The 13,800-nt window shown below is 38.6% G+C and overlaps 1 protein-coding gene across 3 annotated transcripts; it reads left to right on the top strand.

Moving 5' to 3' along the window:
- The first annotated feature begins 1,334 nt into the window (after positions 1-1,334).
- preb (prolactin regulatory element binding) lies at positions 1,335-10,006 on the top strand. 3 transcript variants are annotated; one of them, XM_017476426.2, is made up of 10 exons: positions 1,335-1,419; positions 5,216-5,356; positions 6,508-6,703; positions 6,810-7,057; positions 7,137-7,217; positions 7,342-7,469; positions 8,114-8,287; positions 8,385-8,457; positions 8,578-8,737; positions 9,038-10,006. In XM_017476426.2, exons 2-10 carry the CDS (start codon positions 5,222-5,224, stop codon positions 9,130-9,132), a joined length of 1,290 nt encoding a protein of 429 aa, XP_017331915.1. In that variant the 5' UTR covers positions 1,335-1,419; positions 5,216-5,221; the 3' UTR covers positions 9,133-10,006. The 3 variants fall into 3 exon arrangements, with proteins under 3 accessions (XP_017331915.1, XP_017331896.1, XP_017331906.1); XM_017476407.2 differs by lacking the exon at positions 1,335-1,419 and adding an exon at positions 1,426-1,702; XM_017476417.2 differs by lacking the exon at positions 1,335-1,419 and adding an exon at positions 1,426-1,702 and having other exon boundaries at positions 5,177-5,356.
- The last annotated feature ends 3,794 nt before the right edge of the window (positions 10,007-13,800 follow it).

Raw genomic sequence — 13,800 nt, 5'->3', positions numbered from 1 at the left:
TTATTGATTATTCCACTGAAGTCCTGTAGTGACCTTGCAGTCACTGGACTGCTGACTTTTAGAAAGTAACAAACACACAGACATCCAGTCATCCTTCACTGCAGTTCTGAAGAACGTATCAATGCTCACCCAATTACAAATTTGACATCCACAGCTGATCACTATGGTCTGTCTGTCTGTGCTGACTACACTTTGCTCAGCTACATGTCCATATAGAGTGGTGCAGGAATGAGTCCTAAAAACCAGAAATTAGTTAGCATTTTAGCACTTAGGGTTCCATTCTTGATTTAGCACTTAGGGTTCCATATCTTGAGCTTCCACAAGTTTTATTCATGTTTTATTCTACAACATAAAATACACCAGTAATACCCATCTCGTGATTTTGTTAAGCTTTTACGTGGTTAAATGGGACTACAGAAATTGTTGGGGACATTAAACATCATCATGCCAAAAACTCATCTACTACAGCCTTGTCGTGTTTATACTCACACTCTTGAAAACTATTCCAACTCAAACTTTCCAACTAGTAGATTTGTCAATTTATAGTATTTTCCAATTGTAGTGCTTTGGGTTTTTGTCCCCCTTGAATTTCTATCGGAAGCGTAGTGGTGGTGACGTTGAAGTCATGCGGCCTTTGGCTTTTTACTTCTGGCGATTGTATTTAGGCTTCAAAATTCATAAAGATTGTGTTCATTTGTGAAGATTATCTTGATGAACAAAACGAGTAAAAATCATAAACATTTATTGGTCACGGAGCTTATTTTCTGCAATTCTCCAAAAGACCATTTTTGTGAGGGCTCCAGGGTGATGCTAACTTCTGGGTTGGCCTGCAAAAATAGGTCATCCCTACAGCACTCTATTCTATGAGAATGCCCCATTCATTCATTCATTCATTCATTCATTCATTCATTCATTCACCATTTTTAATATTTGATGTTTTAACCCTCCTATAACTCATGAATGTATGGAGTCATATAGAAATGATGCTCTGACTCTGCATTAATTGCATATTTAATTCATGATCTTGTTGTCTTGAACTTTGCTTAGTCTACTCTTTATTGTGTAATATTGTTTGTTTATTGTTGAGCTGTATCGAACCTAATTACCACCAACACTGTTGTGTGGCAATAAAAGAATCTTAGGTGTCATATGACAGATTGTATTATATATAAAGTAGTATACTGTGCTGGAATATGTGGTATTTATATTTAAACACAGCCACAACCGATCTACTGTAACTTTAATGTCTACATTTTACAATAAACGGCAAGAAAAGTATTTTCTAAAATAAAAATATATAAATATATACTACATGTTTTATGGCTCACATGCAGTTGCGCGATTATTCTACGCAATACGGGTGACGTAGTGACGTAATACAGGGCGTGCATGCAGGAGATATGCGCTGCTGACGTGTAGGTAAGGAAGTGGCCAGATATAGATGTTGTCTTTGTTGAATCATGGTTTATGATGTCTAGTGTATTTTGTAATCACTTCGTTTATAGAAGATTGCGGAAGTTATGAGTAGTATGTCGGACGAGTAGAAAGGCAGTGCACCTGCTTCGAACTAGCCATTAGCAATTGCTTGTGTAATGTTAGCTAGCTAGCTGGCTAACACACTAAACTGTTCACACTCCACTGAGCCATTGGTCAAATCGGATTACTGGATACTGCATAATATAAGCAGTCTTCTGACTAACAGGTAGGGTTACCGGCTTGATCAGCCCAGCTGACAGCATGGCTGCAGCATTGCATAGCAATATCGTTATGTCAGCGTCCTGGTTGAGAGAGGAGTGAAATGTAAATGAAGGTTAATGTCATGATGTGTAAATAGCGTTTGTAGTTAAAGTCAGGGCAGCGGTTTCGGTGACTACCAGGTAAGTTTACGTTTAGTTTGAGTAAACTCTGGTTTTTCGGTCTCAACAAGCTGGATTGGGGTTTTAGCGGATTTCACCGCCATGGTAATTTACACCACACGGCTAACCTGCTCAGGAGCAGCTTTTATTATGGGTAAGAAAACTCAAACCAAATTTGGACCAATCAGCTGCGAGCAAAGTTAGAGAACTGTGACTGGCATAAAGTTGGTTGCACGTTCGATATTCGCGGATATGCGGAAATTAAGGGACCGTCTCTAAAGTTACATACGACATTGTTAAACACGATTCTAACTTCAATAGCATTTGAAGGGAATGACTTACAGTCATATAACCAACTGTAAAGTGTTCATCCAGGTATCAGGTATAATGCACACCTCTTAGATTTTTGATATTTAACAAAATGAGCCATTAAATCAGATGTAAATATTGCCATGTATTTCACTACAGAATGGGGTCATACACAAAATATACCATAGTTTAAAGCTCAATAGCATTTGAAGGGAATGATGTACGGTCACACATCCAACTGGAAAGTGTTCATCTAGGTGTCAGGTATGACCTACACCTTTTAGATTTCTGATATTGATTCAAATAAGCTATTAAATCATTTGTAAATTAGATATGAATTTCACCACTGAATGGGCTCATACACAAAATACACCATGATTTAAAGCTCAATAGCATTTGAAGGGAATGATGTACAGTCATGATCTCAACTGTAAAGTGTTCATCTAGGTGTCAGGTATGACATACATGATACAAAATACATGGCAATATTTACATATGATTTAAAAGCTTATTTTGTTAAATATCAAAAATCTAAAAGGTGTCATACCTGACACCTAGATGAACACTTTACAGTTGGTTATGTGACTGTACATCATTCCCTTCAAATGCTATTGAGCTTTAAATAATGGTATATTTTGTGTATGGGCCCATTCTGTGAAATTCATATCTAATTTACATGTGATCCATCCATCCATCCTCAACCGCTTATCCGTTAATCGGGTCGAGGGGGCAGCAGCTCTTATCTTTACCGTCTTCTTGAGCCGCACATTAAAAATCTGACACGCGGAAGCCACGCGCTCTTCCTGTACCGCAAACTCTACGTGCTGCTTTGCGGGTCTTTGCGAGTGGTACATATGTGCATGCGGTGGCATTATTCCTGTCCTAATAGAGTTTCACACACTGGTATTTATTTTATTAATATGTAATTAAAATAATTTACATATTAAATTAAATTACATGAAATATGTCGGTTCTAAGTTTTCAATCAGTTTATTCTTATTGTGATCCTGTAAAAGTAAACATTTACACAATCACCAGTGTTCCCGAGCTTTGGCAGCCGCAATGATCTTTCTTTATGCGGTTAAAGTAGGTATGAATTCCTCATGTTTCCGCATAATCATTTCTTACTAAACTTCAACTGGAAGTATGCACACCTGTTTGCTGCAAACATCTGGCTTTTATGTGCACACGCATGCTGAGGAAAGCTTGATTCAGGGTTAAAACCTGGCTTGACTGAGAAAGTTGATAACCAGCGTCATGAAACCTATAAAACTTCATTAATTAGATTTGCTTGGGTTTTGTCAACTCAAAGCTTACTCTGCAACTCTGAGTTTGTTCAAGGTTGGCTTAGTGCAGTGCAATGCAAGAGTACCAAGACTGACAAGACTATAAGGTCTTATGTAGCATTTATTAACCTGTTCGCTGAACCATCAGTTGCTCATTAACGTCAGAAATGTACATCATTTGTATCCAAGACATGTTAGATGTCCTAAGTTTGCACCTGTTGCCTCAAAATCTATTTGAAATCAAGTAACGCTAATCAACATGATTTGAAGTAAATGTGTGATCTAAGTGTGCAGTCTGCTGTCTTAATCTTTCTTTCTTTCAAGTTAAAAGCCACTATAGTTCTTATTTAGTCTTGATTGATGAGGCTGTCTAGTTGGAGCCTTACTCTAACAGTCCATGGTCCACAACAGGCTACACCGACACCTGTGTCACCCTTTCCCCGGATTACAGTGTATTTTACGTTCAAATAAGCTTGTCTACTAATCTAACATGTACGAGAAAAATGACGTACAGTAAACCTGTCCTTCCACTAATCGACGGTGCAGCATCTAAGGTAGAGCACATTCTTAAAAATCAACCAGTTGCCTTTAACATGAAGTTCCACTAGTAGAAAAGAAATGTGTTGACTGATTGGTAATTTAATGTCAACTTTTTGTCTGTCTCTGTCATGTACAAGTTAGTAATACTCTAACTTGTTCACTAGTAACTAGCAAACAAATTGGGATCAATGTATTACAAATAAACTTCACAAAATCAACCCTGTTGTTGGTAGAAAACGTGGTTTCTACTCAGGTAATCGCTAGGACTATACCATATACACCCATTGTCGAACAGGCCACTCCAGACTCACTCACAAGTATCTGTTAACAGGTAAAGATCCTCCTTTATGCCCCTTATGTCAAAGTGCAATATCTCTGTGGCATATTTTTATGGACTGTGAACTCCTTTAGGACCTTTTTTATTGGGTTTATTCTTATGAAAATATTTTTAATGAAGTGAGACCAGATTTAGTTTTAGACTTTTTAGTGAAGATAAACTTTAAACAACTTTTATGAATCCTTCATATTTTGCTATATCGAACCTGTTTCTTGCCATAAAAATAGCCATTGTAGCTGGCATGACGTTAAATCACAAATAAATAAACAAACAACTAGTAACTGGCCTGTGACCCCATATATTTTGGAGAGGCCAATGCACAGGTTTATCTTTGTACAGAGTAAAGATTATGAGGAAATTTATAGAGGCTTGTTTGTTTTTTGGCAAAACAGCAGATAAAGCCAGTTCATCACTGGGCACTACACACACGCAGACCTACACCTGCACACCTACACCTACACACCTACCGCCTCCCTCTAGGGGCAATTTAGCATAGGCAGTCCATCTACTGGCATGGTTTTGGGAGGTGGGAGGAACCCCACATAGACACAGTATTGTAATCAGAGCTCAGGATTGGACTGAGGATGCTTGAGCTGTGATCCAAGAACAATACTCTCTGCACCACCGTCCTGAAATGAAAGTGACATAACAAAATAGACAACAGGTAGAATGACACTATTAAATGTGTTTTGGTTCATAGACAACCAAAAAAAATGACTGATTAATTGGAGTTGGTGCATATCTAGAAAAGTTTAAAACACTTCACTTAGGGGAGGATTAGGATGTTACTTTCCATCATCTGTTTTGGAATGTTGCATAAATTGATTTTTGTTGTTGTTTTCGAACAGACTTCGCTTTCACTGTGATTTTCCTGTGATTACATACAGATAATCATGGGCAAACGAAAAGTGCCGGATTTGTATCGTGCCCCTTTCCCTCTCTACACTGTTAAAGTCGATCCGAAAACTGGACTCATCATTACTGCTGGAGGGGGCGGAGCATCCAAGACCGGCATTAAGAATGCAGTGGTGAGTGTCAGCACTAACCCCTTTGCTCTAACACAAACCAGTTATTTATTTAGGTTACTTAGGATTATAGTACTTACTTCTAAAAACTGTCATTTTGTAAGTCTTTCAAGTCCACTTGCTTTATCTATTTTTCACAATGCAGTAGTTATTGAGATAAATAAGATGCATAGGGTCTGGCACAATCTAGCAGATTGTACAGCAAAATCTCAGGTCAGCATGTAGGCATTCTGGTGAGGGTTAATACATGTTTGTGACAAAGTGGAAGATTAATTACAATAGAGGTCGACTGATTGATCAGGTTTGGCGATTAATCTGCACTGATAACAGATAGTTCCAGCAATCAGTTGTCAGCAAAAATCCACAGGATAGTTTTTCCCAGTTGTGGCTGAGAAGGTTCTGCTGTCCTTATATAGTACGAGAGCGCCCTCTAGAGGTGACAAATTTTGTGGTGTTATTTGAAGTTTTCTTTTTCTTTTAAGGTGCACCTATTATGGTTTTTTAGATATTACCTTTCATGTAGTGTGTTATAGAGCTGTTTGTGAATGTAAAAACGCCTGCAAAGCTTCAAAAATCAACACGCATGACAAACTGAGTTATTGACTCCGAAAAGAAGGAAGCAATTCTGAACCTATGTAGGTTTGTAACAAAAAGCCCCTCCTCTGGTCTTCATTGGATGCCTGCACACAGACGGAGCTGAAACTGGATATGGTAGTGGGCGTTGAAACACGATGTAGTACAATCACAACAGACTGGGACATCTGACCAATCAGAGCAGAGTGTGCCCTCTGAAAGGAGTTTAGAATGAATCCTTAAGAAAAAGTTCTGGGGGGGGGGGTATTTTACTTCGAGTGTTATGTTTCCAATCAGTATAATTTTAAAAACGTTTGATTAATCGTTTGATTAATCGGTTATTGGCAGGTACTGCCCAACTCGGTTATCATTAAAATCCACTTTCAGTCGACCTCTAAACTACATCCATATAAACATCATGAAAACACCCACCAATACTGAGCAGAGAGAATCTGTGTGGCAGCCTGTGGTGATCCAGTTTGCAAATGGACATGTACTGTTTGAAAATCTTGCTTGTTTCTTATCAAAATTTATTGAAGTTGCATAATAATCATGATATGCTCCTTAAATTTTGGCCACAGCAATTCCTTGGTTTAGAGCTAGTGGGAAGCCAACACAGTGCCACTCTGCTGCACTCTCATGACACAGGATCATGTGCCACTATGAACATGGCACTGGGAGGAGATGTGATCGCTGCTGGACAAGATGGCAACTGCAGAGTGATGCGCTTCAGACAACAAGGTCCTAAAGAGGGACGATCAGCTGCTCTAAAGGATGGTTGGTAGAAGATCCCTGCACATTGTACCTGCTATTACTTTTCTCTTTGCAAGCTAATTAAAGGAGTAGTTATCTCAGCAGACATTTCTTGATGCTGTTTTGGCAGGATCTGGGGACCAGGGAAGTGCCAGGAGGAGAGGGGCAAAAAGCCAGAATGGTGGTGGTGGTGGTGATGCTGCTGGTGGTGGGGATCCCCAGACGAAGGACAGGTCTGTGCAGATATTAGTAGACAAAGTTGGAAAGGTGCAGTCAGACCTCAGCCCTCAGGACCCGCTGCAGAAGTGTGTGCGCTTCAGCTCTGACCTGAAGCTGCTTCTTACAGGAGGAGCCGACGGTTATGTGAGAGCGTGGGAGGTGAGCTTTGCCCAGCTGAACCCCAAATCACTTCAGCTGATTGCTGCTTATTAACATGAGTCATTTATTCCCTTCTCAGTATCCCTCCTTGAAAGAGAAGTTGAACTTCAAAGCTCACCAAGATGAAGTAGAAGATATAGACATCAGCCCTGATAACAAGGTATTGATATGGTAATAAAGTTCATATATGCAGATGGGGTGTAAATCATAAACAATGAAGTAAGTTTCACAATTGGTGTATCACGAATTTAACAGTAGGAACGATGCCTCTGTGTTTGGTTCAGCGCATCGTCACAGCAGGGCGAGATTTTGCATGTAGTGTATGGAGTGATGATCAGCTCATGCTGGGTTTACGTTGGCATGACCACATGCCCCATATTACAGAGAAGATGTATCGCTACCAGTCCTGTCGGTAAGTTCCTCCAGATTTTATTCGCGGATAAACCTTATAGAAGGAAAACTCCACTCTGAATCACTTGCATAATAATCTTTATAATTAACGTGATCTTTAACAGTGGCCAAGATTTAATATTCTGAGTTGACTGATTTCATTGACTTGTTGGTCTACTTTCACTTTGGTTAAGGGAGATCTTGGAGATCACTACCTAGCCAAGCTGAGTTTCTGTGTCTTGATCATATAGCTGAATTCTGTAACTTTGAGTCAGTGTTTGGCCTTCACTACTTCTAGGTTAGAGTTCTCCTTAATATGACTTTGAACATCGCTTGGAAACAGCGAGTTAGAAAAGAAGCTCTTGCTATTTTTTTTTGTTTTTCAGAGCGACCAGCGAAGCCTGACTGTTATCTCATATTAGAGATCACCGGAATTTTAAAATGTCCTCCTATAACTTGTGGCACACAATTGCTAACTTCTCACAGGAATAATGAAAATGCAGCATTGACCAACAAATTTGCACCCGAATCACTAAAAACATTGCAACGTTTCAGTATAACTCTATTTCATTGTTTCAGGGTAGAGTTTTCCTTTAACAAACTGACTCTTATTAATGATGCTACACCAAAATGTTTTCCTGGTGGTCACAGTGTTATTTTTTTCAGGTTTGCTAAGGTCGAGGACCAAAAAGATGCATTAAGACTGTACACGGTCCAGATTCCACACAAACGAGAGCGTAAACCACCACCATGCTACCTCACAAAATGGGATGGCAGGACCTTCTTGCCCTTGCTAATTAAGCCATGTGGCAATGAAGTGATATCCTGTTTGAGTGTGAGGTAGGGACTGAGTGATTTTCATATTCTCTTTATTATTTGTTGTTGCTGCTGCTGCTGTTGTTGTTCTGATGTTTTGACAATTGATTGTTTTATTCAGTGACTCTGGAACCTTTCTTGGCCTCGGTACAGTCACAGGATCAGTATCCATCTATATCGCATTCTCACTGCAGGTAATTACACATGCGTGTACACATACAGAATAATCCATCATTAGTAATCGTTAACAAAGTATTCTTTATTCATTAGTAAATAATACTTTTTTTTTTCTTCTTCATTTTTATCTCCTGCAGAGGCTGTACTATGTACAGGAATCCCACGGCATTGTGGTGACAGACCTAGCGTTCTTGCCTGATGCCCCCAAAAGCAAACCTGTAAAGGGAAATAATGAAGTAGCCATGCTGAGTGTGGCTGTAGACAGTCGCTGTCAGTTGCATACCATGGCCAACCGGAGTAAGTTTTAAACCTAAAATCATTAGTCAGGTTTTATGTGGAAAAATGCTTTAGCAGTTTGAAATGCTTGATGAAGTAGTAGAGGGAAACGGCAGGTATTGATAATCATTTGACTTTAGTGAATATATTTATCCACGTGTGACAACAATAGCACTGCTGTAGGTGGACGAGATTAATTTTCTATCTGGGGAGCTAATAATCTCCTTAATAATGACCTGATAATGTGACTGCATTAGAAAAAAAAATCACTCCACTATGATCCTGCTGAGGACTGAATGTTTTTATCTCTGCTGTATCCAGGATCTGTTCCGATATGGCTGGTGTTGTTCCTGTGTATTGCTCTGCTTGTGGGTGTCATCCTGCTCCTGCAGCATTTCTTCCCAGGGTTCATTTAAAGATATGGCCGAACAGAGCGAACCTCTCTTGCTACCAAGGAGCAGTTTGGCTTTCACAGCTTTTCAGCAAAACGAATAGAACACAATCTAATATCGAGCATGGAGTAATTGTACTTATGGTGAACTTTCTGATATTGGATCAACATTTTAACTGAAGATTCATCTCAGGAACATGCAGTTATGCTCTTAATAGTTAGGAATGAAGAAGTGGGGTTTTTACTCTGTGACCGGAGCCATCTTTTGTCTGTCCATGTGTCTACGATCATCTTTTCAGTGCTAATACCTGCATGTACAACAGACTACACAGTAAGAGGAAAATTACTTTTGGGAAGGTCTCATGGACCTCAACATCTGTTCATCCTGCAGATACTGTATAATGCCTTTAATGTAATACATGGAGAAAGACACATCATGGGATAATTTGAATTATTTAAGCTAGATGGAAATGTAGAATTATGGGGGGAAAAAACAACTTTGAGTCTGTCAGGTGCCTTTATCACTCTAATGCTGTTTGACCCAGTGGAAGTATATTTCTGTCGTTATCATGCTACAGTTTGTGCGCAATTAATGAAATGTGATCTGTGTCAGACAAATAAGGTTTACAATGGATTTAAAACAAACAAACAAAAAAACATTAATAAACATGCAGTTCATATTTATTTTGAAATTCATTAGTGTGCTACTTAAACAATTTCATGATTACTTGTTCATAGCCCCAGTAATGTATTTAAATACATCGTTTGTTAGAATATTTTATATTTTTTGAATTATTTTCCATTATACTTTATCATAATTGGCAGAAAATTACATTTAAAAAAATGATGGTAATAACTAATATGGAATAAAAAAAATAATACTTCATGATTGAACTTAATAGATGTAGGATTTTGCTGTTTATTGTGTTGTGTGTTAAGTATGTGTATATGTATGTATATATTAATTTTATATATATATATATATATATATATATATATATATATATATATAATATATATATATATATATATATATAACAAACTGTTATACATAATAGAACATTTGCATTACTCCACTAGAGGCCAGTACAGCTTTATGTAGAAGCCACACTGAGCTGAGCGAATATGTTAGAAGGGAGAATATAAATTATCTGTTCTTTTCACTCAATTTTCACTTCCAGAAACATGACCATAATTAGGAACAGTTAGAATAATTAGGTAGAACATTTAATTTTACTGTTTAAACACATCAGATACATAAAAAGTCTAAATGTCGATTGAAAGGCATTGCCACTTACATCCAGTAATCAAGCAGGTTATTTCTCATGTACTTCAACAATCAATAAATCAGAAATTGATTTATACAGGAACCACAGAAAGGGTGTGTAGCATGCATATAACATTTGTCAATCCGGATTCTGTTTTCTACGCAGTACACACATTTTAGTGTTTTATCAACACACATGACTCAGCAAATCAGTTAATATACAGCCTTTCATACAGCCTTTCATAAGTTTAAAACTCATCATTTATCAACAATAAAAGTTTCAGTGAAGAGAGATTTAGACATGCTGGTGTAGTCTTTACCTCTTTGTGTGTACTGCTTAACTTATTAAACTTATTAATGCTCCTACCTTTATTTATTTTTCATTTAGTACAGTTTTCCTTCACAGATGTAAGCTGCCCATGAATGTCTACCACGGCATAGTTGAATACTGGGATGAACAGTTCCAGCACAGTTTAGCTAGTTCTCAGCTTGAACTGGTGAATTGAATCAGGTGTTTTTGAGCAGGAAAATCACTAATCTGCTCCTTCAGGGCTGTTTTTGGAACACCTGCTTTAAAGACATCACTTAACAATGACCTGCTTGATAATTATGATGAATTAAAACCTGTTCCATAACTTCATTGAACAGGCTTCAATAGCCGTGTTTGTTCGTACTTGTTTTTCATTTCTGTAAGTCCTCTTTGATCCTTCAGGGCCACAGAACTGATGAATATTAATGAAGTGTCTCAGTAAAGGACAGGGCTGCTGGGCCAAAATCCACAGACATTCTGTCCAACAGGAACTCGGTCTGATAACGTCTGTCTTTATGAGTGGAAAGCAGTCATAGCAGCTGTGCCTTCACACAGGGCAGATGAGAGAAAATTATTCATCCAGTTCGGTCAAAAGATATCCTCATAATGTTCATCATTTACAATGTGCAGACTTTTTTCTTCTTCTTCTTGTGAGAAACTTTCCAGAATCAGAAGTTCTTTTAAAGTTATCCATGACTATAAGCACATGAGACAACTGAACATCGAGTATGTTCTGTCCAGCGGTGAAGTGAGAAGGACAAAACAACTAATTTGTTAGTGACAGCCTTCTTTGTAAAATCTTTGGATACAGTATAGAGCCAAGTCTTCCAAATCTTAAGATGAATAAACCACCATTTGAAAGCTAGCAATTAAATGCACAATCCTGTATACAGTGTTTTGTTTTTTGTTTTTTAAATTTATTTTAACTTTACAGCATTCAACACCTTCACCTTAACAAATCTTAATTTGTTCTGTCCAGTTAAACACTTTGCCAAAGCTTTTACTGGGCTTAATGTCCTTTAAGTGCAATTTATTTACCCCACTCTCTTTGACAAAACTTGACATTCGTCCAAGTGGATGGGTGTTTATGGTGGTCACTTACAGTTCCTCTTTGTGCTTTCTCACTGCTTTTTATTTCTACAGGCACAGGAAGGCTTTTAAAGGTTGCGCATGTTGCTAAGATACACTGTAAGAGTCGTGTCTAAACCCGGATTGTGTTCTACCATGATAAGCAACAAACTGTGGCTATGTCTTACCAGGGCATTAGTTAAGAAGCTATGACCAAAACCATGTAGCACAACACTAAATAGGTCTACTACAGTCCCCTCTGAAAGTATTGGAACAGCAAGGCCAATTCCTTTATTTTTGCTATACGCTGAATACATTTGGGTTTGAGATCAAAAGATGATAGATCAAAATTTCAGCTTTTAGTTCCTGATTTTTACATATAGATGTATTTAAAAAATTTTCAGGTGAGCAAAAGTACAGAAACAGACAGACTTCAAGTAAATTACAGTAAATAGTACTTCATATTTGGTTGCATATCCCTTGCTTGCTATAACTGCATCAAGCCTGAGAACCACTGGCATCAACAAACTGTTGTATTCTTCTTTTGTGATGCTTCTCCAGGCTTTTACCACAGCTTCTCTCAGCTGTTTTTTTTTTTTGTTCGTTTGTTTTTTTGTCCCTGGGCTAACAGTGGCTTAGTGGTTAGCACGTTCGCCTCACACCTCCAGGGTCGGGGGTTCGATTCCCACCTGTGTGTGCGGAGTTTGCATGTATTCTCCGGTTTCCTCCCAGTCCAAAGACATGGATGGTAGGCTGAGTGTCCGTAGTGTAAATGTCCGGTGTGTGAATGGATCCCTGCGATGGATTGTCTGTACTCCCTGGGATAAGCTCCAGGTTCCCCTGTGATAAGCGGTATAGAAGATGGATGGTTTCTCCCTTCGGTCTCCACTTCAGGAGGTGAAATGCAATTGGGTTCAAGTGAGGGGACTGTATGTCAAAATAGTATGACACCATTATAGGTGGCTAATATCTGGGTTAATATCTGATGACTGAGGAGGACACAGTATATCCATCCAGTTTTCATACCACTTATCCAGAATGGCGGGTGAACCCATTGCCTAGGAATTAACATTGCAAGCCACACTACGACCAATTTGGAAATGCCAATCACATGCCTACAACGCATGCATGTCTTTGGACTGGCGGAGGAAACTCTGGAAGCACGGGGAGAACATGCAAACTCCATGCAGGCGGGATTCGGAGACAGTATATGATTTATATTATTTTCATACTCATTACACTAATCAGTGAGCATGCCCTATGGATGAAGGCATGTCATCTTGGAAGAGAGCACTCCTATCAGGATAGAAATGTTTCAGGATAAACATAACCATTTTATCCTTTGTCACCCGCCTTTATGGTAGAGATATATCGGACTCAGGAAGAGAGGGCTGAGGACTGGTTTGGAAAACACTGATCTAAATAGTGCTTGAAAACATAATAAACATTATGAACTCAAGCAGAACAATGTGGGCTGTGTTAACAGAATGGGGACTTGTTGCACCAGTGAAAGGCCAAAATGCTAAATCAGCAGGCTCACACCCTACAAGCACGCTTTGTGCTCAAAGAGGTTTGGGCTGAAACCTCTTCCTGGTGTAGAACAGCAATTTCCAAATCCAAACCTCAATACTCTAAAGAGTTCCACACTATTCCTGCTGCAACACAACAAATCGAACACATGGCAGGCTTTATAAATAGATAATGAATGGGATAAGGTGTGTTGGGAGCATGGAAAACAGTGCAGGATAGCAAGAAGAGATAGTGCAGGATAGGAGTTGAGATCTGAGTTGCCAAGTATTTCTAAACAATGTTTTGACATTGTAATTTAGTGTCTTATTTAACACAGGTTTTAACACATCAGTTAATTACTGAAGCCTTCATGGGATGAATATGATGTGTTAGGAGAAAATCACAAATATCTGCAGAGCGTTGGCCCAACAGAACCTAGATTTTTTTCCCCCAATGTTTGGTTGAGAGGTAGTGTGAAACTGTGTTGGCGCTCTATGTGTGTAAAACCTTGGAAGTCATAGATTCATGTTGAAACTCAG

Source organism: Ictalurus punctatus, chromosome 1 (genome assembly GCF_001660625.3).
Source record: "Ictalurus punctatus breed USDA103 chromosome 1, Coco_2.0, whole genome shotgun sequence".
NCBI classification, from domain to species: Eukaryota; Metazoa; Chordata; class Actinopteri; order Siluriformes; family Ictaluridae; genus Ictalurus; species Ictalurus punctatus.
The sequence above is the reverse complement of the archived record's forward strand: the minus strand, read 5'-3'. Positions and strand labels throughout refer to the sequence as shown.

Coding starts and splice junctions, on each gene's coding strand:
- preb (XM_017476426.2), top strand. CDS start 5,222: ATGGGCAAACGAAAAGTGCCGGATTTGTATCGTGCCCCTTTCCCTCTC. Junction 8,458..8,577: donor ATATCGCATTCTCACTGCAG/GTAATTACACAT, acceptor TATCTCCTGCAG/AGGCTGTACTATGTACAGGA. Junction 8,738..9,037: donor GCATACCATGGCCAACCGGA/GTAAGTTTTAAA, acceptor TGCTGTATCCAG/GATCTGTTCCGATATGGCTG.